This window comes from Pipistrellus hanaki (assembly GCF_964339955.1).
Source record: "Pipistrellus hanaki genome assembly, chromosome: 3".
Taxonomy (NCBI): Eukaryota; Metazoa; Chordata; class Mammalia; order Chiroptera; family Vespertilionidae; genus Pipistrellus; species Pipistrellus hanaki.
The window spans coordinates 144,657,929-144,680,602 of record NC_140505.1 but is presented as its reverse complement, the minus strand read 5'-3'; the positions used below and the strand labels follow the sequence as shown (position 1 = coordinate 144,680,602).

The window sequence follows — 22,674 nt, the reverse complement described above, 5'->3', positions numbered from 1 at the left end:
AAGACCACTGTCCCCAAACTTTAAGGAGGTGGCAAGAATGGGGTATGCCTGCCTGGCACACCTAGACCTGACCCCCTCTCCCCCCAAGGGCAGCACCATTCTTTTCTTTGCCTAGAGCCAGACAATATAACAGGAGAAGAAAAGAGTAGTGGTGGGAGTAGAAGGATGAGGTTTTATGAAAAATTTGTTCCCTGCAAATGTTTGTGGAATCTCTGGATGAAGCTGGAACCCTGACAATGGGGAACCCCATGCCTGAAACTGAGGGGATGCAGGACCATCAGCTGTAAGGAGGATCAAGCTGACTACACTTCCAGATCTTTATCTTTTGTGCTTCTTCACTGCCAAAGTCCAGACTACTAGTAAATGGGTGAGGGACTCCTAGCCATAGATTTCTATCTATCCCTGTTTCAACTAGAAACACCTAATGCACAGGGCTGGGAAATGTGAGAATGGAGGTAATGGAGCACTCAAAAGTTCAGAGCCCTCTGCCAGTGAAGTCCCTAAAGCCTACCAACAGGTGATAAAGATGGTGAAGTTCACGTTAAACTCTTTAGAACTAGAGTGACAAAGTCATGATGCCCTCACACTCTGATGTCCAATTCATTTAGGACCCCCTTCCTGGATATGATGTGAAAATGAACCTAAATTCCTCCATAATCTCACTCTCCCTGGTCAGTGCCCTTGACTCCCCTGCTGAAGGAGCAGTCTGGAGACAGGGACCAGAGACAGAACTTCCCTCAGCATTAAACCACTGTCCCAGGCTGCTGCACAAGGATGAAGATCTGCTCCAATGCTGCATAAAACATGTTTAATTTCCAACCATGGTCACAGTCATTTCGTATCCCACATTTGAGCAAGGAGAGAGAAGGTGCGTTATTAAACACGTATAGTCTACATTCCAGAGGAGGGGAAAAAGAAGAGAAAACCAGTTCAGAACTGCAGTTACCACTATAATACCACAAACAAACTTTGGGGGAGAAATGGGGAAGCCCCAGGGAGAAGAAAGGCCAGAACAAAAAAAAAGCATACAATGAAACTGACCAGAGGAGAGGCAGGGAGGGAGTGGGCAAAAATGGAATGAAACACCCAGCCCCAAAAGACCTTTTAGGTGAATGGGAATGTAGAAAGGTCCACCCTACCATCCCTAGCAGTAGCCCTAGCAGTCAGGGATACTACCAAGATCACTTACTGCCCCCTGCTGGACAGATCTCAAGCAGCACCAAGGCAACCACCAAGGCTGCATCTTAACACCCTTAACCCCATTGGTCCATGGAGCCCTCCAAAATGAGGTGGGGGTGGGCCTGAAATGAGGAAAACCTATTTGGGACTAGTATCTAACTAAGGAAGGCCAGAGAGAGAGTTAGGTGGGAAAAGAGGCAAAGTCCTCACCAACCACAAAGATAGAGAGAGGGGAAGCCTAAGTAGGAAAGAAACAAGGAAAGGGGAGAGAGACAGGCAACAGCACTGAATGAGTTAGGAGGCAAAGGCAAGAGCTCAGGGAGAGAGGTGGCAGGAGCAAAAAAAAAGAAAAATTTGAGGTGGGGGGGAGTGTGGAGGGAAGCATCTGTGGGTCAGGGAATGAGTATGTTAAAATGAAATACAAGCTCCAGCACCCCACTTCCCCCACCACCAAACACACACATATACACACACGAAGGCCTAGAGAGCGAGAGACCTGTACACACCTTCTGCATCCTGGATAAATGAAGCATCACTAAGGATCTGGCACTGAGGAGGACATCTCTGGAACCTCTTTCACAGTTCAATCTGGGGTGGGGGTGAGGGGCATTAATCTGCCTGCTGTAGACAAAAGTCGAAGGAAGCCTGGCCCCATAGGGTGGGGCTTGGGACAGCCCTTCTGGGAAGGGGTCCCTCGTCATGCTGTGGGGATACCCTGGGCCCTGAGCTGAGCAGAAAGGTATGGGGGCCATCTTGGAGCTCAGGGCGCAGCCAGCACACACAGGAGCCCACAGAAAAGCCACGGCTTCACACACACTGCAGGTCTGGACCTCAGGGAGGAGTGCCCCCTGCAGTCAGGGAGACACAGTAGCAGCAGCTTCTGAACAACTCCATAGTAATGGGGGGGTTGGGGAGGGACCCTGAAGACCACTGCATTACACCAGCACCAGCAACCACTTCAGGGTTCTAGTGCCTACACTCCAACCCACAGATCTGTTCATGGGAGTGCAGAGGGCGGGGAAACCTGCTGGGAGGGAGGTGGCAGGGACAGCAGAATGGAAACAGAATAGAAAATTTCCATCCCTCCACACATTCTGGACTAGAAAAAAAAAACCCTGGACACAGGGACCGATATTGAGGTCTGCTGTGCCACCCCACTCCCCAATGAACCAGCCAGCCAGCCTGGGACCACTAGAGTGAGAAAACTTCTGACAAAGGACAGATGAACCACCGGTCCACAAATTCAGAAGACTGAGGAGGGGGGTAAGGAGGAGGGGAAGGCAGGGATAGGACCGAACCATGCATCTCACTTTCTCATAAAAACAGGATGAAGATGGAAAACCTGAGGCCCTCCCCAGCTACCCTGGGTCTCAAACAAACAACATGTTTTGTATCTCCCCACTCCCCCTTTCAAGCTCGAGAGGAACAGATCTCAGGATGAGGAGGGAGGATCAGTTGAACACTCTTGAGTGATAAGAGTGAGTGGGTTCCTCTCTCCTTCCCACTAACAAGGCAGGGCAGAATGGCATCTCCTTGGGAACAGTCACCTTCTGCCCTGAGCAGGGAGAAGAGAGGGGTAATAGGAAGATGGTGGTGGAAAATCCATCATCTGTCCTATCATCCAGGAAAACCTACCTGCAGAGAAGAGAGGAACCAGTGTAAGGTTGGGGCAGCCTTCCCTCGACCTTACTCCCTTTATTCACCAGCACGGGAGGGGCAGGTGATAGGCTAGGGTGGGCTGCAAGCCCTGAGCTGCCGTCCACCTGCTCTACCCTTCTCCCTGGCCCCTACCTATGTATCTCTTTATACATGTATATACACGCGCACACATGCACGCACACAGAGAGGCCCGTGCAATTTCCACGTAGAACTGGGAGAGGGTTGTGAAGGGAAAAAATGGTAGGAGAGGGGCCTGCAGGGAGAGGGAAGGGACTCAGATGCCAAGAGCACAGCAACCAGAGCCAAACGAAGCAAACAGAGAAACTACCCCACCCCACTTCCCGAACCTCAGAGGACGGGGGAGGCACCCCATGAAACCATAACAACCTTGTTTTTGTTTTAAATCTGATAAATTGGAATGATTCATCATAAGGACAGCATTTGGGGACTGATTGTGGACAAGGGAAAGAAGGGGAGGCAGGAGAGACAAGGCTCTTATCGGGCATGCGGACATGATACCCAGGGCCCTGGCCACACTGGCAACGGGAAGTTGGGGAGGGCTGGGCAGGGAGACAGTAGGTATGTTAGGGGTGGTGGGGGTGGTCGGAGAGAGCTGCCTGGCTCTCACTTCTTGTTTTTGAGCTGATTGGCCAGCCAGTCCAGGCCTTCGTACAGCCCGTCCCCACTGGTGGCACAGGTGGCCTGAATATACCAGTTGCGATGACGCAGGGAATGCAGGCCCAACTTGTCTGTGATCTCAGCAGCATTCATAGCATTAGGCAAATCCTGGAGCACGAGGGAGACACAAAGAAAGGAGCCTCAGAATCTTTCAAAGGCTTTTAGAGCACCCATTACCAAAGAGAATTTTACCAGTACCCTCTCCTCCTCCTCCTCCTCCTCCTCCTCCTCCTCCACTTTAGGGACTCAGAACAAGATCCTAAGAAGCTGCTTTGCACTTAGGCATCCCAGAACCCCAGATCCAAGATATCAGAGGTCATTCCATTGGATTGGTGGAAACCAATACGGCAATGGTAGGGAAGTGGAGAGGTGATTGAGATTGGGCCAAGAAACCAGGTCTGTTTGACCTAGGAGTGAGGGCAGTTCCACTGAAGTAGATGATAGGGAAGAAGTAAGAGGAATTGAGGTGATGCATCTACCACACCAATCCCTGAGGATACAATGTTGCTAATTAAAGCAAGGATGAGGGACAAGAAGTGCATAAAAACCCAACTTATCCTATTTCCCACACGTCTAAATTGAGAGCATAGTCATGGGGTTTCCTATACATTGAACTCCAAGGCCCTTGATTTCTGAAGCCAGGCTGCCTTCTCAAATCCAGAGGTGGGGAGACATCTCACCTGTTTATTTGCAAAGACAAGGAGCACAGCATCCCGAAGCTCATCCTCTGCCAGCATCCTCATCAGCTCCTCCCGGGCTTCATTTACTCGCTCCCGATCATTGCTGTCGACCACAAATATCAACCCTAGGGAGGCAGAGCATGGGCTGCACAGAGACGACAGATGAATTCCCCTCCCCACCACCAAAAGACAACACCCTCCTTATATCTTCCAATATTTACTCTTCTCCTCCCACCCACAGGAGCTACAGCAGGGCCAGGGTTCACTACCCATAACCAAGAGTGACAGCCACACTCTTTGCTCGCACCCAACCAACCCATGCCAGTCCCTGGACAAGTCAAATGCCATACCTTGGGTATTCTGGAAGTAGTGTCTCCAAAGAGGCCGAATCTTGTCCTGGCCACCCACATCCCAAACTGTGAAGCTGATGTTCTTGTACTCCACCGTCTCCACATTGAACCCTTTGGGGGGAAAAACAGGTGATGGCCAGTTGGCCGCAAACACCAGGTCTGCAAGCGATGCCTTATTGGGTTCATTTGTTTTCCCAGCCTTGGCCATGATCCCAGTAAGGAAACAAAAGCTAAGGCTTCCTCAGAACTGGTGTTCCTTGGCATTTTAGCCTAAAGGCCAAAAAGAAAAACTAAGGGAAGAAGTGGAAGAGGATGAGGAGGGCCCATCAGGGGTTCATGCTCGCACGGGTAAGGTGAGCCAACCTTCCCCACTCATTCTCAGGGTTCGGCTCTCCCACCTACAAAGAAATGACTCAGCTCCATTCTGGGACACTGGCCACCAGAGTATTTCTCGGCTAAGAACTGGGGCCTGTGAGGCAAAGTGAAGGAAAAAAAGAAGTGATCTGTAGTCCTGGAGCCCCAAATGCAGAACCACCTACGGATGATTACTGGAGCTCCATCCATAAGCCAAATGTTCTCCCTCCTACAGGCAGTTCTTAACCAGGATCAGGGCCACTGAGGATCTAAACTGAAGCAATTCCAGGCCTCTGGCAAGAACATCAAAGTCCTTCACCTGCTTTCTAAACAACACAGAAAACAAACCAGCTCAGTACCTGAGGGCAACTTCTGAGTGCCAGGCTGCAGAAGTTCCTGCATCAGAGAAGGCCAGGGTAGGTGGGCAAATAGCAGCCCAGCATCAGCTAGTAAGCTAAAGAACCACCCTTCCCGCAAACCCACAAGTTGCATGGACTTGCCTGCTGGCCAGGTAGAGGAATCTAGGGATAGGCCCCCAGCCTAGCTGCTCAGCGGCTGGCATGAAAGCTTACATCCAAGCTGTGTCCTTACCAATGGTGGGGATGGTTGTGACAATCTCCCCCAGTTTCAGCTTGTATAGGATTGTGGTCTTTCCTGCAGCATCCAGGCCCACCATCAGGATGCGCATCTCCTTCTTCCCAATCAGGCTCTTGAGAAGGTTTCCAAAGATATTACCCATGATCACAGCAGCTGCTTTCTCAAGACAGGAGGGCCCAAGTAGGGGCAGTGGCAGTCTGGTTTTGACCTGCTGCCTGGTATGGAGGACTTGATCCTAGGCAAAGAAATGTAAACTCATTACCACCATCTGCTCATCAGAATTTCATGTAAATGGAAATTGTCAAAGTCAAAGCTGGAGTCCATTCATGACAAGCTGAGAGCCTGAGGGGACTATGAAGATTAGGGCCCAATGAGATATACCTTGAGCCTTTGGGAGCAGAGACAGAGAGCAGTGAACACCCATGACCACTGCTCTGCCACTAATCTACATGTGACTTTGGATGAGTTACTTCACCTGTAAATGGGTGTTGGAACAGATGATTTTTAAAATCCCTTCCAAGTCTGGCCAGTGTGGCTCAGTTGGTTGGGTGCTATCCTGTGCATCAAAAGGTTGTTGGTTCAATTCCCAGTCAGAGCACGTGCCCAGGTTGCGAGCTTGATCTCTGGTAGGGGGCAGCAGCCAATCATGTTCTGCTCTCATATAAATTATTCTCTCTTTCCCTCTCCCTTCCTCTCTCTCAAAATCAATTTTTAAAAAATCTTATAAAGTCCCTTCCGTTCTGACCATCTATACTATACCCCAAGGTGTTGCAAGATCATCAATGCCCCTCCCTCCAACATTACCCTGACACTTCTGGAAAGGGTGGGAGAGCAGGGAGTGGAATTAGGAGTGGCTCTTGATGACTCCTGACAAGGTTCAGGCTTGCCAGGTTCCCAAGGTTCATGTCTCTGTTCTAATCAAGAGACTGCTTCTGTCTTCCGCAATCGCACCTTCCTTCTACACATCCAAATTAAGGAGGAAAAAATAAGAAAACGGCACACCTAAAAGCGTCTAATCCTTTTCACTCTGTGAAATGCTGGCTGTGAAAGCGGTGCCCTGTTCATACGACAGTCCACTCTGAGTTGGGAAGTGGGGTGTGAAGAGACTAGCTCTTGTCCTCAGCCAGGTAAATCCTAGGCTTGCATGGCCCATCCAAGGTCAGCTGCTCCACATGGTCACAAGGCAACGACGCTTTCTTCCTTAACCCCCTTCCGTCTACTTTATTTTTTTTTAATTATTTTTTAAAATATATTTTATTGATTTTTTCAGAGAGGAAGAGAGAGGGATAGAGAGCTAGAAACATCGATGAGAAACATCGACCAGCTGCCTCCTGCACATCCTCCACTAGGGATGTGCCCACAGCCAAGGTACATGCCCTTGAACGGAATCGAACCTGGGACCTTTCAGTCTGCAGACCGACGCTCTATCCACTGAGCCAAACCGGTTTCGGCCCCTTCTGTCTATTTTAAAACCAAAATCAGGTCATGTTGCTTCTCTGTTCGAAACCCTTTCTTGGCTTCATATCTCCCTTTCAGTAAAACCGAAAGCCATAGCATGGCCTACAAGGTCCTGCATGACCTGCATCCCCCTGCGTCTCTCATCAGATCCACTACTCTTCCCACTGCTTACTCACTCCAATTCCCCAACACTTTCCTGCCGCAAAGCTTTGTGATTGCCATCCACTCTGCCTGACACGCTTCCTCTCCTGGACAACTCCATGGAGCACTCTCCCTTCCAGCAGGTGTCTCTTCAGATGTCACCTCAGCGAAGAGGCTTTCTATAATCACCTATAACTCCCCCCCCCCCACTCCACCCCATTATCCCACTTTTCTTCACAGCATTTATCACCATCTTACACATCTCACATTTGTCTCTTGTTCTACTGTTTTTCTCCTACAATAATGTCAGCTCCTTATCTATTTTGTTCACTGCTGTTTTCCTGGTACCTTGAATAGCATCTGGCACATAGCATATGAATAACTGAATTAACTCCCAGGGTCTCTTCTGATCTCACTAGCAGCTTACGAAGATCAGATGCTTATATCTGGTACATAGTAGGCTCTTAACAAACACGTGCTAAAAAAAGGAAGAACCATTATAAAGGGACAAAATGCCCACTCCAATCACTGCCCCCGACAGATCATACATAGTCATTTATTCTCTCTCGTCCTCCCTCCCTTCTCTGTGACACAGGACAGCCACAGAAATGCAGCTTTAAAACAATGAAATGGGGGTTCAGAATCGTGCCCGCCAGCCAGTTCTCTGTGCCTGAGGGAGATTCGCGTCAGCATCAGCTTATTCAGCTATCACCATATGCTAGCTGCTGCTAGTCTGGGAACCAGAAGCATACACACACACACACACACACACCCAGCAGGCAAAGGAACAGGTCAAGACAGAGTGCACCAAACCCAAGAATGTGAAAAGTGGATGGGGAGGAATCCTATTTACAAGCTAAAGTCTGGAGGTTTGATGGCAGTTTAGTTGTTTTTTTCAAAAACTATTTCAGGTTTGCTTTTTGTTTTTGTTTTTCCTATTTCCCTCAGTTTGTAGCAAATTCCAGAACACACAAAGGGGCCACATCAATAGCCCCTGGAGACCGAAGTACCAGTTTATCCAAACACAGAAACAAAGCGTGCTTACGGAATGTTTCATCTTCAAAGGCCCCCCCAGATATCCACTAATGAGCAGGCGTGGCGCTCCCGGTAGGTTCCCCAGATGACCCTGCCCTTGACCCAGAGGCTCACAACCCAGGGAGAGGACCTGGCTCAACTTTCGGGCTCAACTTCGGCCAAGTCACCCACTGGCCACCCTCGCTGCCCATCCTGCCTCAACCCACCCAGGCTGACCAGATTCCCAAGGATCCCTGAGGCAGATGGGAACACCTGCCTAGCTTAATATGATCAGATTCCATTTTTGGCAATCGGTAGTAGACTGTTGTTCTGCTACCATCACTTCCAGAAATTTAAACCTTCCCCAAGCCTTCCTAGTTTTCATCTTGTCTCCTGTTCAGGTAGCCTTTCCTTCAGCTCCAAATGATTTCTTGCTTTAAAGGTTAGGTAATAGGGTTTGGCTCAATTTCTGAAGTGAATTTATACCATACATTTACCTTGCTGTCCTTCATGACTGGAACTGCTGATTAAATGATTATCAACCATCAGAACAGCAATGGCTGAAAAATGTTGCCTCAGGACAAGCATCCACTGTCCTTTGGTTTCTTTGCTAAGCTAACGTCTTGGCTCAAAAGCTGACCCCAATGTTACACTTATTTCTGTGTCCTGCCACACAAAGGCCCCTGAATTTCTGAACCATTCATGTGGCACTTACCACCTTGTGGAGCTTTTTACTTCCTTTGCAAGTCCGTACACTGACTGTCTCCCCAATTTAATTGTGTGCTCTCCATAGGCAAGGACTATACATTTTATTTATTCTGTATCTGTTCCCATTCCCAGTGCCAAATCCTCTATAAGAGTTCCATCAAATGCACACTGCCTAATGTGAGGATGTCCTTACATAATTTCTTCTATTCGAGCAGTACTTGGTATCTCTAGGTAATACACAGATGGTTGCTTAAGATATACTGTCAAGCCGAAACCATTTTGGCTCCGTGGATAGAGCGTCGGCCTGCGGACCAAGAGGTCCCGGGTTCGATTCTGGTCAAGGGCATGTACCTTGGTTGTGGGCACATCCCCAGTGGGAGGTGTGCAGGAGGGGGCTGATCGATGTCTCTCTCTCATCAATGTTTCTGACTCTCTATCCCTCTCTCTTCCTCTCTGTAAAAAAATCTATAAAATATATTTATTTTTTTTAAAAAAGATATACTGTCTATTCTTGGTCATTTTTCACACTTACCTAACGGGGGACTGGTTTGGAAACACCAGAGAGGACCAGAAGACTAAAATTGGTGGACTTTTCTTTTGCCATTTAATATGCAATTGTGCTGATGGATAACTGATAAAATATCCAAGCAGCTACCATGTATTCCCTGGGGCAGACCAGGGCCTTGAAATTAATGGATAGTATGACTCCTCTTTAATATAATTAGGAGCTTGATTCAGACCAACATTCCAAAGTGGGTGTTGGCTCTTTTGTCTTGGTTTTCTCTGTCTCTGCTTATTACCAGCAAGAAAGCATGTTACTCCTACCAGCAGGATGGCAGTAACTTCCAGCTTTGTGCTATGAACACGAATATTGGCTCTAACGCCAATTCTCACTTTCACCATAAAGCATTTCTAGAAACAGCTTTGGGAAGCAGAATGGCTAAAACAAAACCAAAGACCCCACAGCACACAGGATTGTTTCCCTGCATGCTGGATAGCCTGTGGTTCCTCTCTTTTATCACAGATGGTACTCCTGTGTGGGCAGGGCAAAATGCCAGCGTTCCGTGCTAGTGCCAACCGGAAATCAGCAGTAAAAACTGAAGGTGAGTGGCTTAAGATGAAAAACGGAATACAGTAATACTTCTATTAACAACATCTATTTCATAGTCACAAACTTTGTTATCAGTGGTAAGAGGAACAATAGCTCTAAAAACATGTTCCAGTACAATCCGTGTGGGACACTGCAGGAGTTGAGTCAAGTACATTGCTGATTTAAGCTTCATCTGAGGATGTCCTCACTGAGGACCAACCACTGTCCTCAATTCCAAGCCCCTCCCCCACCAGGAGAGGCAGGTTGCTGCTGTAACTGGCTGCTGCTCATCACACTGACCTACGTGTGTTGCAGGAACATGCCTGCCTCTCTCTCCAGGTGATTGTGAAAGCCACATGCACTCCCCCCTGCCTGACTCCAGTACCTGGCTCAGGCATGTATTGTGAGACACCTCTGAGAAGATTCCTGATCTGGCACCACTTCTTCTTCAGGCTGCATAAGTTCAGGGAAAGGAATACTAGTCTCTCCCAAGCCCTCTGCTGCCAGGCAGGGTACACTAGAAGCAGCTTTGTTCCCAGATAATTTTCAAATTGAGATATCACTAAAAGAGATGCTATTTTTAGTACAGTCAATGGAGCAGATCATTAAATTTCAGTAAATAAAAGCAGGGTCTGCCTGTATCTAGTTTCCTTAGGCTTGTGACTGACCTCTGTAAACTTTCCAAGTTTTTGTCTCAAGAGCACTATAATCAGCAAATAAGAACCCTTAGATTAGAATCTAAATGACTTCTACTGGACTCAGAGAGTTCCCAAAGCCAAGGAAGAGCTCCTGATGTCAGCTTCCATTCACTCATTAAACATTTATTGAGTATACTGAACTAGGGATACAGAGATGAGGACAGTTTCTGCCTTCACGAAACTCGGTCTTTGGGGGTGAAAAACTAGTGGAAAAAGGGTTACAGAACAGTGTGAGAATAAATATAAGCTCACAGTATTATGGGGAAAGGTGGAGCAGTTAATCAAGACTGGGGGCGGCGGGGTGGGGGTGGGGGTGGAGGAAATAGGCCCTGGTTGACTGGGCTCACTGAATAGTGTTGGCCTGCGGACTGAAGGGTCCTGGATTTGATTCTGGTCAAGGACACATGCCCAGATTGTGGGTTCGATTCCCAGTAGGAGGCATGCAGGAGGCAGCTGATCGATCAATGATTCTCTTTTATCAGATGTTTTTCTCTCTCTCTTCTCTCGCTCTTCCTCCTTTCTTCCCTCCCTCCCCCCTTCCCCTCTGAAATCAATAAAAAAATATTTTGTTAAAAAAGAAAGAAAAAAGACTGGGAGGTAGCCTTAGCCGGAGGTGTTCAGAGGTTAGAGCGTCAGCCAGCACGCAAAGGGTCACGGTTCTTTTCACAATCCAGGGCACATACAAGTGTTGCAGGTCGATCCCTGGACAGGGTGCATGCGGGAGGCAACCAATCGATGTATCTCTTTCACACTGATGTTTCTCTCTCTCTCTCTCTCTCTCTCTCTGTCCTCCCTTCCCTCTCCCTTCCTCCCTTTCAGGCTCTCTAAAGATCAATGAGGAAAATATCCCCAGGTGAGGATGAATAAAAACACACAAACAAAAGACTGGGGAGTAAAGGACAATTCATAGATGTGATACTCAGGGCACACCTGAACTGACTCCTGAAGGAAAAGTATGAAGTAATCAGACAGTAGAGAGGAGGGAATGGGGGCGAAGAAATAGCCATTTGCAAAGGCATAAAGACCTGAGTTAGGCCCTGGCCAGTGTGGCTCAGTTGACAGGGCATCCATCAAAAAGGTTGCTGGGCCGAAACCGGTTTGGCTCAGTGGATAGAGGGTTGGCCTGCAGACTGAAAGGTCCCAGGTTCGATTCCGGTCAAGGGCATGTACCTTAGTTGTGGGCACATCCTCGGGGTGTGTGTGTGTGTGTGTGTGTGTGTGCGCAAGAGGCAGCTGATCGATGTTTCTAACTCTCCCTTCCACTCTGTAAAAAAAAAAAAAATATATATATATATATATATATATATATATATTTTTTTTTTTTTTTTTTTTAAAGGTTGCTGGTTGCTGAAACCGGTTTGGCTCAGTGGATAGAGCGTCAGCCTGCGGACTGAAGGATCCTGGGTTCTATTCCGGCCAAGGGCATATACATTGGTTGTGGGCACATCCCCGGTAGGGGGTGTACAGGAGGCAGCTGATCGATGTTATAACTCTCTCTCTCCCTTCCTCTCTGTGAAAAATCAATAAAATATATTTAAAAATAAAAAAAAAAGGTTGCTGGTTTCATTCCAGGTAAGGGTACATGCTAGATTGTGGGCTCAATCCTCGGATAGGAGGTGTCTAGAAGGCAGCTGATGGATGTTCTACTCTCACATCAGTGTTTCTCTCTCCCTCTCCCTTCTTGTTTCTCTAGAAATAAATTCTTTAAATCTTTAAAAAATATATTTTAAAAAAAAGGCATATTAAAGAGAGCATAGCTGAAACCGGTTTGGCTCAGTGGATAGAGTGTCCGTCTGCAGACTGAAAGGTCCCAGGTTGGATTCCGGTCAAGGGCATGTACATTGGTTGCGGGCACATCCCCAGTAAGGGGGTGTGCAGGAAGCAGCTGATCGATGTTTCTCTCTCATTGACATTTCTAGCTCTCTACCCCTCTCCCTTCCTCTCTGTAAAAAATCAATAAAATATATATTTTTTTAAAAAAGAAAAAGATAGTTTTTATTAGCAAAAGCCAGGTACAAATGGGAGGTAGTTCATTTGGATGCAGCATGGTGAGTAAAGTGATGAGGATGGAGAGATAAGCAAGGGCTAGATCATAAAGGGTTTTAAAGACAATACAGAGTAAATGATCAGATGTGTTCTTTAGAAACAAACATCATTCTGGCACCAGTTTAGGGAATAAATTGAAAAGGGAAAGACTAGCAGGGGTCTTCAAACTACGGCCCGCAGGCCACATGCAGCCCCCAGGGGAGTCTGATCCTGCCCGCCAGGTTTTTTGGGCAATGAGCGCAGCCGAGGTGTTACAGTAGGGATTAGTAGTTCATATAGTCCGGCCCTCCAGCTCTCTGAGGGACCGTGATCTGGCCCCCACTTTAAAAAGTTTGAGGACCCCTGGTAGAGGCAGAGAGCACACTGGGGAAGTACAATAATATAGAGGAGAAATCAAAAGTTCTTACCGAGAGGACAGATTGGAAGCATCAAAACAGGGGAACCCACAGATTTAATGACTGATTAAACATAGGAAGGAAGAGAAGAAAAGTCAAAGATGATTCTCAGGTTTCTGGCCTGGGTGATTCAGTGGCATTTCTTTAGACAGGAAGCAACAAGAGGAACAGAACTCAGAGTAAAAATACTTATTTTTGGATTAAATGTTGATTTTGAGGTGCTACTGTGTGAAGCGCAACAGAAAAGTCTGAGCTGGGTATTTAGGAATCACCTGCACTGATGGTAGATTAAGCCAGAGAGGAACCAAGGTGATCAATGATCCAGAAAGCTGCCCACCCAAAAGCCATCCTGAACCTTCTTTTTTCTAACAGAACCCCTCATTTGTTTAGGTGCTGGTGCGGGGAGTATGGGGCATGAGATACCGTTCCCTAGCCCTAGGGTATGAAAACTGATCGGCCTAAGGCAGTGGTCGGCAAACCTCGGCTCACGAGCCAAATGCAGCTCTTTGGTCCCTTGGGTGTAGGTAGCTCTTCCACAAAATACCATGTGCAGGCGCACACGTACAAAGCAACTGAAACTTTGTGGCCCATGCGCAGAAGTCGGTTTTTGGCCTGGGTGAGTCTATTTTGAAGAAGTGGCATTAAAACATTCAAGGGGTCAAAGAGCGGCATGTGGCTCGAGAGCCGCAGTTTGCCGACCACTGGCGCCCTAAGGGATGTGGGCATTCTCTTCCTTTGCCAGTGAATAAATCATGAATGGTCCTGACATTCTATCTACATTAAACCATTTTTTAAAAATATATATATATTTTTATTGATTTTTCACAGAGAGGAAGGGAAAGGGACAGAGAGCCAGAAACATCGATGAGAGAGTCACATCGACCAGCTGCCTCCTGCACATCCCCCACCGGGGATGTGCCCACAACCAATGTACATGCCCCTGACTGGAATCGAACCCGGGACCTTTCAGTCTGCAGACCGACGCTCTATCCACTGAGCCAAACCGGTTCTCTACATTAAACCATTTTTAAATGCACAATTCAGTGACATTAAGTACATTTGTGGTTAAAAAAAATATATACATATATATATATATATATATATATATATATATATATTTTCCCTGTCAGAAATAAAATTAAAAATTAATAATAATAATAATAATAATAATAATAATAATAAATAAAATAAAGAAAGGAAGGAAGGTCAAATGCTTTAGAAAGGTCAAATTAAGCTTGGCTGGCTTGGCTCAGTGGTTGAGCAACAACCTATGAACCAGGAGGTCAAGGTTCAATTCTGGTCAGGGCATGTGCCCAAGGTTGTGGGCTTGATCTCCAGTGTGGGGCATACAGGAGGCAGCCAATCAATGATTCTCTCTCATCACTGATGTTTCTATTTCTCTCTCCCTCTCCCTTCCTCTCTGAAATCAATAAAAAACATGTTAAAAAAAAAAAAAAAAGGAAAAGAGTGGTCAAATTAAGATAAGGCCCGAAACATACCTATTGAATTTAGCTACTAGACAATCAAGGATGACCTTGTTATAAATTAAAACATATCTAGCTTTTTAGGTTCCACTTGGTTCAATTAGCAGTGTTTAGGTTCAGGGCATTCATTCACCTTTTACTCAATGAAAACAACCCCAGTAAGTATAGGATAACCTGAAGAAGACCACACTACAAGCAAAAAAGGATCCTAAATCACCATGCCTGATAGAGACCTTAGGAAGGCTCTGGATTTTCCCATGGACAATACTCAGCAAGTGAATCAAAACAGAGAATCACGCCTACCCAAATAAAACAGTGACCTTATTAAAAAACAAAAAAATGATACTCATTTGTTTCTTTGGAACATTCTGTGGTACTGCTCTCTAACCAAACCTTTCAGTTTGCCCTATTCTTAAAATCTAATGAGCTTACAACTACTCCATTTGCTGACATTCTATGGCTGCTCCAATGCCCACATCGACAGTTTTGAATATTGAGAACGCTATACTTTCCTAATTACAAAATCACAGAATTCCACAAGTAATCAGCCTAAAGTCCCAATAAATCTGTGCCCCAATCTGGTCCCAAAGCACAGGTCAAAATGGAGCTGCCAGCAAACAGATGAAACAGGAAGACAGGATCTGGAGAAGGCCAACGCAGGGGTCTTCAAACTACGGCCCGCGGGCCACATGCGGCCCGCAGAGGAGTCTGATCCGGCCCGCCAGGTTTTTTGGGCAGTGAGCGCAGCCGAGGTGTTACAGTAGGAATTAGTAGTTCATATAGTCCGGCCCTCCAGCTCTCTGAGGGACCGTGATCTGGCCCCCACTTTAAAAAGTTTGAGGACCCCTGCATTAGAGCACCATAAGGATACGGAAGACAGGGAACGGACTGACCTTGGGGAATAAAAGCTGTTCGTGATCCCTTATCACCAAACACACTTCCACTCTAGGACTTACCACAGTGTGTTTTATTCACATTTTTGTCTGTCTTAGTCTTCAGAGCTGAAACTTCCCAGATATTATGTCTTTACAGGGCAGCTGGAGATACTGATCCCACAGTACTATATGGCTAGGCAGGGCTTCAAGCGGCTAGAGCCCTTGGGCTGGCCATCTCAGGTTGCAAGCTGCTATGTCTGTCTCACCATTACCATCTTCTGTGTATGCCATGATGGAAAAAAGTTTGGGACGCACTTCAGTAGACTATGAGCCTCTTGCCAGCAGGGACCATACCTTACTCATGTTTCATCTCCCCAGCACCCAGCACTACAATCTGTAGCTAGTGATTGACATGCTTGTTGTTGAAAGGCACAGTACTACTGATGGTGGCAAAACATCTGTGAGGTTGAGGAAGATATTATTTAGGTAATCCCAATCCTTTTCATGTATCTGGCAAAGTGAAGAAGTGGTTTCTTTCTTCTCAGAGCCCTAGGATTCCATGGATGGAATTCAGAGGCTGCCTGGAGGGAGAAACCATATAAGAGGCTCTAATTATGCTTCTAACTCTCCACCACCACCAGAGCAGCGCCAATTTTACCCATGTTGTTATGTATTAGACTTCAAGTAAGATTTTATATAAGGTAACCTTCGATTGCTTTGGAAAAAAATGTGGGGGAGGAGGGGCTGGTTTGGCTCAGTGGTTGAGTCTCGACTTAAAAACCAGGTGGTCACAGTTCAATTCCCAATCAGGGCACATGCCTGGGCAGCAGGCTCAGTCCCTGGTGGAGGGTGTGCAAGAGGCAGCCAATCAATGATTCTCTTTCATCATTGATATTTCTATCTCTCCCTTCCTCTCTGAAATCAATAAAAAAAAATATTTTTTTTAAAGAAGCTTTATTGGCACTCTACCTATATTTGTGACAAATGTTGGAAATAGTATAGTAGATGGAATTACACAGATATCATAACTCTGGACCTTAATACAGTACATTCTAAAACATATGGAGAGGTAGACATTTAAAGGAGATAAGACTAGCCGAGACCGGTTTGGCTCAATGGATAGAGCGTCGGCTTGGGGACTGGAGGGTCCCGGGTTCGATTCCGGTCAAGGGCATGTACCTTGGTTGCGGACATATCCCCAGTAGGGGGTGTGCAAGAGGCAGCTGATCGATGACTCTCTCTCATCGATGTTTCTAACTCTCTGTCTCTCTCCCTTCCTCTCTGTACAAAATCAATAAAATATATTTTTTTTAAAAAAAAAAGTATAGTTTAAAAAAATAAAAAAAAAAATAAAGGAGATAAGACTAGCCCTAGCCAGTTTGGAGGATAGGGCCTGAGGACTGAAGGGTCTGGGGTTCGATTCTGGTCAAGAGCATATACCCAGGTTTCCGGCTCAATCCCCAGAATCCCCAGAGGAGTGTGCAAGAGGCCACCAATCAATGGTTCTCTCTCATCATTGATATTTCTATCTCTTTCCCTCTCCTTTCCTCTCTGAAACCAATAAAAATATTTTTAAATTAAAAAATAAAGGAGATAGGACTAAATGAAAAGTGGTCCAGAAAATGGATGATGCTGAAATGCTTATCGAGACCTAAAACAATGGGATCCAGGAATCTAAATCCTGACCTAAGTCAATCAAGGTGCACCTTATGGAAGAGTCAACCCTTATCCCAGAGTCATGATGACTTTTTAAACATACACACTGTTCTTTTTTGTTGTTGTTTATCCTCACGCAAGGATATTCTTCCATTGATTTTCAGAGAGTGGAAGGGAGCAGGAGAGACAGAGAAAGAAACATGGATGTGAAAGAGAGACATTGACTGCCTCCCACACACCCTGACAGGGCTGGAGGATCATGATAGAGCCTAAAACCACAGCCTACAACTGGCAACCAAGGTAGGAGTCCTAGACCAGAATCAAACCCTTGACTAGAATCAAATCCAGGACCCTTCAGTCTGAGGGCCAATGCTCTATCCACTAGCCAAACCGGCTACGGCATAAACACTATTCTTGAGCCCCCACATCCTCACACAAGCTGATGGCTCAGGGACCTGCCTTGCTCCAGCTTCACCTCCCACTCAGGCAGCAGGAGCTGCCTCTGTGAAGCTGATGCTGAAAAAAGATTTCACTGCTCATAAACCTACAACCAGCACAGAGAGTCATGGTAACAATCATCCCCTCTACAGGCACCTCAGGCGGTAAGTTATTCTTATGTAAACCTTTAAGGCAGCCTAAGTGCTCATATTATTATTACCATTGTGTGGTGATGATTACTGATAGCAGTTAACATTTACTTGGGGCTTACTATGTGCTTTGCACAATACTAATAATATACATAAGTGCTTTATGTGTATTATCTCATTTAATTCTCCTACAATTCTACGAAGTAGGTACTATCGTCATACTCTTTACAGATGAGGAAAATGAAAATAAAAGAGGGCAAATAATTTCACAAAAATCATACAACTGGTAATAGTAGAGGCAAGATTTGAACCCAGTTTTGTCTGATTCCAAATTCCACACCCTTAATTACTGTACTATTTTGCTTCTAAATTCATCTGCAACAGAAATGATTAGGAAAGCCAAACTTTACTCTTTGAGTCTCAGGCCTCTTGGCATCCGTTTCTAAAGGTATATAGAGAAGCAGATTCCACAATTTCCCTGTTATTTACTCAGCTTTAAAAAACCTGGTTTTAAAGAAGTTCCTCTTCCAACCAGTAAATCCCGCCCACTATCCTGAGTCCATTTCCTCTTATGACTCCAGTGGAAGAGAGTAGCAGAAATGAACACACACAACATCATCCTTTGTGCACTTAAGACTTCACTTCCAGTCTTTCCAGCCTGCTGTCCGCCTGCCTTTTATATATGCATTCAGTTTCATAATAGCAGCTACGATTCGCTGGCACCAATTCTGTGCCAGGCACCACATACATCCATTGGTTCCCTCCTCCATGATCTCCAGGACCCCAATTTGCAGACAATACTCTGAAGGACTTAGAGCTAATGGAGAGAATCCTATGCCCAAAAGGGGGGAGCAAAGATCTGGGATTTCAGATAAATGATTCTGTGCTCTAGTAAAAAATTTTTTTTTGGAGGGTGAGGATCTTACTTTCCATTATCCATGCCGCTTTTGTGCTTCTCAGGAGAGTGGGGAGATCAAGATTTTTAAGCTACCTCCAGGCACTTTCCCTGACAGACAAGCCATCTCTTTCTTCTTAAACTGTAGGAAAGTTTGTTGAGTTCTATCCATTCGCACCCTCTATTCATCATGAGTGCCCACTGTGTGCAAAGACCTTGTGGGAGACACAAGATGAGTGCCAATTCCTACATTCACAAAGATTAGTCTCTTTAGAAAAGCAAGACTTGCCGAAGCTGGTTTGGCTCAGTGGTAGAGCGTCGGTCTGCGGACTGAAAGGTCCCAGGTTCGATTCCCATCAAGGGCATGTACATTGGTTGCGGGCACATCCCCGGTAGGGGGTGTGCAAGAGGCAGCTGGTCGATGTTTCTCTCTCATCGATGTTTCTATTATAGCTCTCTATCTCTCTCCCTTCCTCCTCTCTGTGAAATATCAATAAAATATATTTTAAAAAAAAGAAAAAAAAGAAAGAAAAGCAAGACTTGCACATAAAAATGTTGACTGTGCAAAGTAATAATTCTACACTGGAAGACAGGAAGCATATGAATGTGATACATAGGGCCCCTTCCCAGATGAATCCAAGGTTATGATTCGTTTTATAAAAAGGTGAACCCAATGGACCAGCTTCTTTATTAGAACGAGCTTTTACAGGCATGTTATTCAAACTCAAGTCTAATGTGCAATGACCAAGTCTAATGACCAACTCACTGCCCCACCCCAGTCATAGCAAGTGGGGACACCCCAATAAGCTCAAGATAAAACGGCAGCAAATTAGGGACTAGGAAGGAAGTATGTGGGGACTAGATTCTGTTCTGTAGCCCTGACCAAAGCAATCAGACTCCTGCAGCAGATCGCCAACCAATAAAACTTTCATGCCATAGACCAGGGGTGACCCAATCCAACAGCAGTAGAGAGACAGGTTTTAAGTTTCACTTCTCTGCACCCGGATGACCTCACTATTTCTTCTCACTCCTGACCACACACACACCACACTCCTCCGGGCCTGGCCAGAGCCAGTCTGGCAGTAATACAACCCAGAAAGAAGGGAATTCCCCCAAAAGATGAGCCACCACTTTGCTAATCAAGAGGCCTGTTCTAACCGGGAACTCCACCTCCCCCTCCTTTTCTCAAACATAGGTGTAAGCAATGCCTCCATTTTCTGTTCCGGGAATCCTGGTACTTCCGAAAGAGAGAAAAGCGGATTGGAAGACTTACACTCAGAGCCAGCTACCAGACGTTCCTTCCTCCAGTGACACCGCCCCCGCTTCGCCTGGGGGAGGAAGGCACCACCGCTCCCTCGGAGCAAGAACAGATCCCCTCCCCCTCTGCCCACTCTCCTCCCGTCCTCACCAGCTGCCCTCTCCCAACGTGCAGGTCCCGAGACCCCAAAGCGCAACCTCCACCAGAACAGGGGTGATCCTTTAGCCTCTCCTGCTGGCTACTCCCTACAGCCCTTATGCACCCCTACCCCACAAGGAGAGGGGTGTCACCACAGCAATGCTTCTCTACGGTCTCCTATGACTAAGGTAGAGGGGAAGAGGGGGTGGGGGGGGGAAAGCAGCAATCCCTAGCCCTTTAACAGGAAAGGATACAAAACAGCCATCACCACCCCCGCATCACCTCTCCCTGGACTGCTTTCCTCCTCCTCCATCCCGACTTCTCCGAAGCCCACCTTCTGTAGGCGAGGGGGACCTAATGGCAGTCCAGGTCGCCCCCTTGTGCGAGGCGGAGGACGAATCCGTCAGTGCCCCCCACCCCCACCCCAGCTCCGCGTCCTTCAAATGCTGGAGCAGGCGTGAGGGTGGCCCAGCGTCCCCTTTCCGAGCTCCCGGGTGGGGAGGACCACACTGCCCCAAGCCAGGCAGTGCCCGGCAGGGGGCCCTATGGCCTCAGCCCCCACCCCAAGCCTCTCCGCGGCCGGGACCCGCCTTCCCTCCCCAGCCCCTCACCGGTTCCTGCTCCCAAGCTCCGCCGCTGCGGCCGCCGCCTCCGCCCCCGCAGGTTCCGCTCGGATCTCGCTCGGCTCCCTCCGGCTCCCCCAGCCGATTTCAACGCCGCCGCTGCCCTGGCCCCGCTCCCGGGTTCCCTCCTTCCTTCCCTCTACCTGGCACCGGAAGCCGCGACAGCGACAAGGGCTGTGCGGCGCACCCCCACCCCCAGACCGGGATACTTCCCACCTCCCCGATCGCGCGAGAACTGCGTGGCGGCAGCGAGCGGCAGTTCTCGCGAGAGCCATCACCATGGCAGCGGCTGCTGCGGAGGCATCCGGGTGTTAGAGACGAAGCCCGGGCGGGGGCGATGTGGGGGCTGGAGGCTGTGGGCAGTGGAAGCAGGAGCCAGGGGAGGAGGGTGAAGCAGTGAGGACTGTGAGGACAATACACAGCTCCAGGGCCATACCTGAAGTTTAAGGACTGGGGCCGCGTGCTGGCCACCCTGGAGACGGGTGGAGCTGAGAGCCTGGGGCACCTTGGGCAAAGCCAGGAGCAGGGTATGAGTGAATAGGCCTTGCTGTGGCCGCCTAACTCCTCCAGACCTCATCTTTATTAACCAGGGCTAGTAGCATCCCCCTGAGAGCTCTCCTACACCGTTGTTACTGCTCACCACTAGGTTATCCAGGGGTCTGAATCAAGATGTCTTTTCCCATAGGGAAGAGAAGGGAGAGTGATGAATTTAAGAGACTGAAGGAAACATCTGAACTCTGGGGCTACAAGGAAGTTGGAATATTGCAGGCTGAGATGTGATTTGAGGAAGTGTATCTAGGTGATTATGAATTTTAGTACCCCAAGGAAAGTGAGAGACTCTGCTTCCATGTTCCTCTCTTCCTGCCCATCCCCTCTTCCCTCCCCACACTCATTTCTGCACCTGGTCTAGACCTGCAAAGTTGTGTTGGAACTCTCAAGACTGTCATCAAAGAAAGGCGCTAAAAATGCTAAAAATAAAAGAAGGTTCTCTAAGTGCCCTCGCTCTACATTTACAGCAATATAAGAGAACACATGGCTCTTCCCTAAGCCCTGAGCCAAAACTTGCTTTTCTGTATTTTGGGCCTTGTTTCTTGAATCTTGCCAAGGAGTAGGCTGGTAGATAGCCACACTATGTCTACCTCTTACCCCATCAATCCCTGGTGCATGCATTCACCAGTCTCTTCCTCTTATCCCAGTCTGTTTTCTTCCATATTTTAACCTAGAGAAAAACATGACCCTAGAATGTGAAGACAAGATGGTGAGGGATGAGATGGCTAACAAGGAGCATGTTTATAACAAAGAGAGTTGTATCTGTCCTGAGCTGTTGCCCGTCAGGGCTTTTACCCTGCTAAGTTTTATATTTTAAGTGGCAGAAGACTCCTCCAGTGTTATTACGGATTCCGAAAGTGGGCCCTGTGATACATCCACATAATTATCTTTTCCATTTCTTTTCCTAGAATTTTCTAGAAACACCCCACCAGGTTATGCCTCCCACGCTGATCACAAAAAAAATACATTAAAAACCCTTTCTCGCCGAAACCGGTTTGGCTCAGTGGATAGAGCGTCGGCCTGCAGACTGGAAAGTCCCAGGTTCGATTCTGGTCAAAGGCATGTACCTTAGTTGCGGGCATATCCCCAGTGGGGGGTGTGCAGGAGGCAGCTGATCCATGTTTCTCTCTCATCATCAATGTTTCTAACTTTCTTTTTTTTATTATAATTATTAAATTATTATCTGTGTACATATCTTACCATTCCCCCCCTCCCATTCATACCTTCCCTCCCCAGAGTTTTGTGTCCATTGGTTGTACTTATATGCATGTATACAAGTCCTTCGGTTTGTTTCTAACTTTCTATCCCTCTCCCTTCCTCTCTGTAAAAAAATCAATAAAATATATTAAAAACAAAAAACAAAACAAAACAAAAACCTTTCTCTAGTACCCAATGACACTAACATGGCTTGTGGCTTTCTTATAGGAGATGAAACCTATCAGTGTTACTGCCCAAGACTTCAGATCCTCTCAGGTGTGACAGAAGGATGGAAAGGGTGTGACCTAATATGGTAAGCAGCAAGGTATTTGAGTCAGAACTGATTAATGGGACTAGAGAATCTC

General features: G+C 47.1%; 1 protein-coding gene across 2 annotated transcripts; it reads right to left on the bottom strand.

The window, feature by feature from the left end:
• Positions 1-794: 794 nt before the first annotated feature.
• Positions 795-20,780, bottom strand: ARF3 (ARF GTPase 3). 2 transcript variants are annotated; one of them, XM_084877522.1, is made up of 5 exons: positions 20,552-20,780; positions 5,492-5,732; positions 4,547-4,657; positions 4,197-4,321; positions 795-3,624 (listed from the first exon to the last, which is right to left on the bottom strand). In XM_084877522.1, exons 2-5 carry the CDS (start codon positions 5,637-5,639, stop codon positions 3,463-3,465), a joined length of 546 nt encoding a protein of 181 aa, XP_084733648.1. In that variant the 5' UTR covers positions 5,640-5,732; positions 20,552-20,780; the 3' UTR covers positions 795-3,462. The 2 variants fall into 2 exon arrangements, with proteins under 2 accessions (XP_084733648.1, XP_084733647.1); XM_084877521.1 differs by having other exon boundaries at positions 20,707-20,736.
• Between the last annotated feature and the right edge of the window lie 1,894 nt (positions 20,781-22,674).

Bases quoted from the DNA above. Each gene is read 5' to 3' on its own strand.
- ARF3 (XM_084877522.1), bottom strand. From the start codon at position 5,639: ATGGGTAATATCTTTGGAAACCTTCTCAAGAGCCTGATTGGGAAGAAG. The intron at 4,322-4,546 runs GTATGGCATTTG...CTGCCTCCCTAG, and splicing joins CTACTTCCAGAATACCCAAG to GGTTGATATTTGTGGTCGAC. The intron at 3,625-4,196 runs GTGAGATGTCTC...CTCGTGCTCCAG, and splicing joins TTGTCTTTGCAAATAAACAG to GATTTGCCTAATGCTATGAA.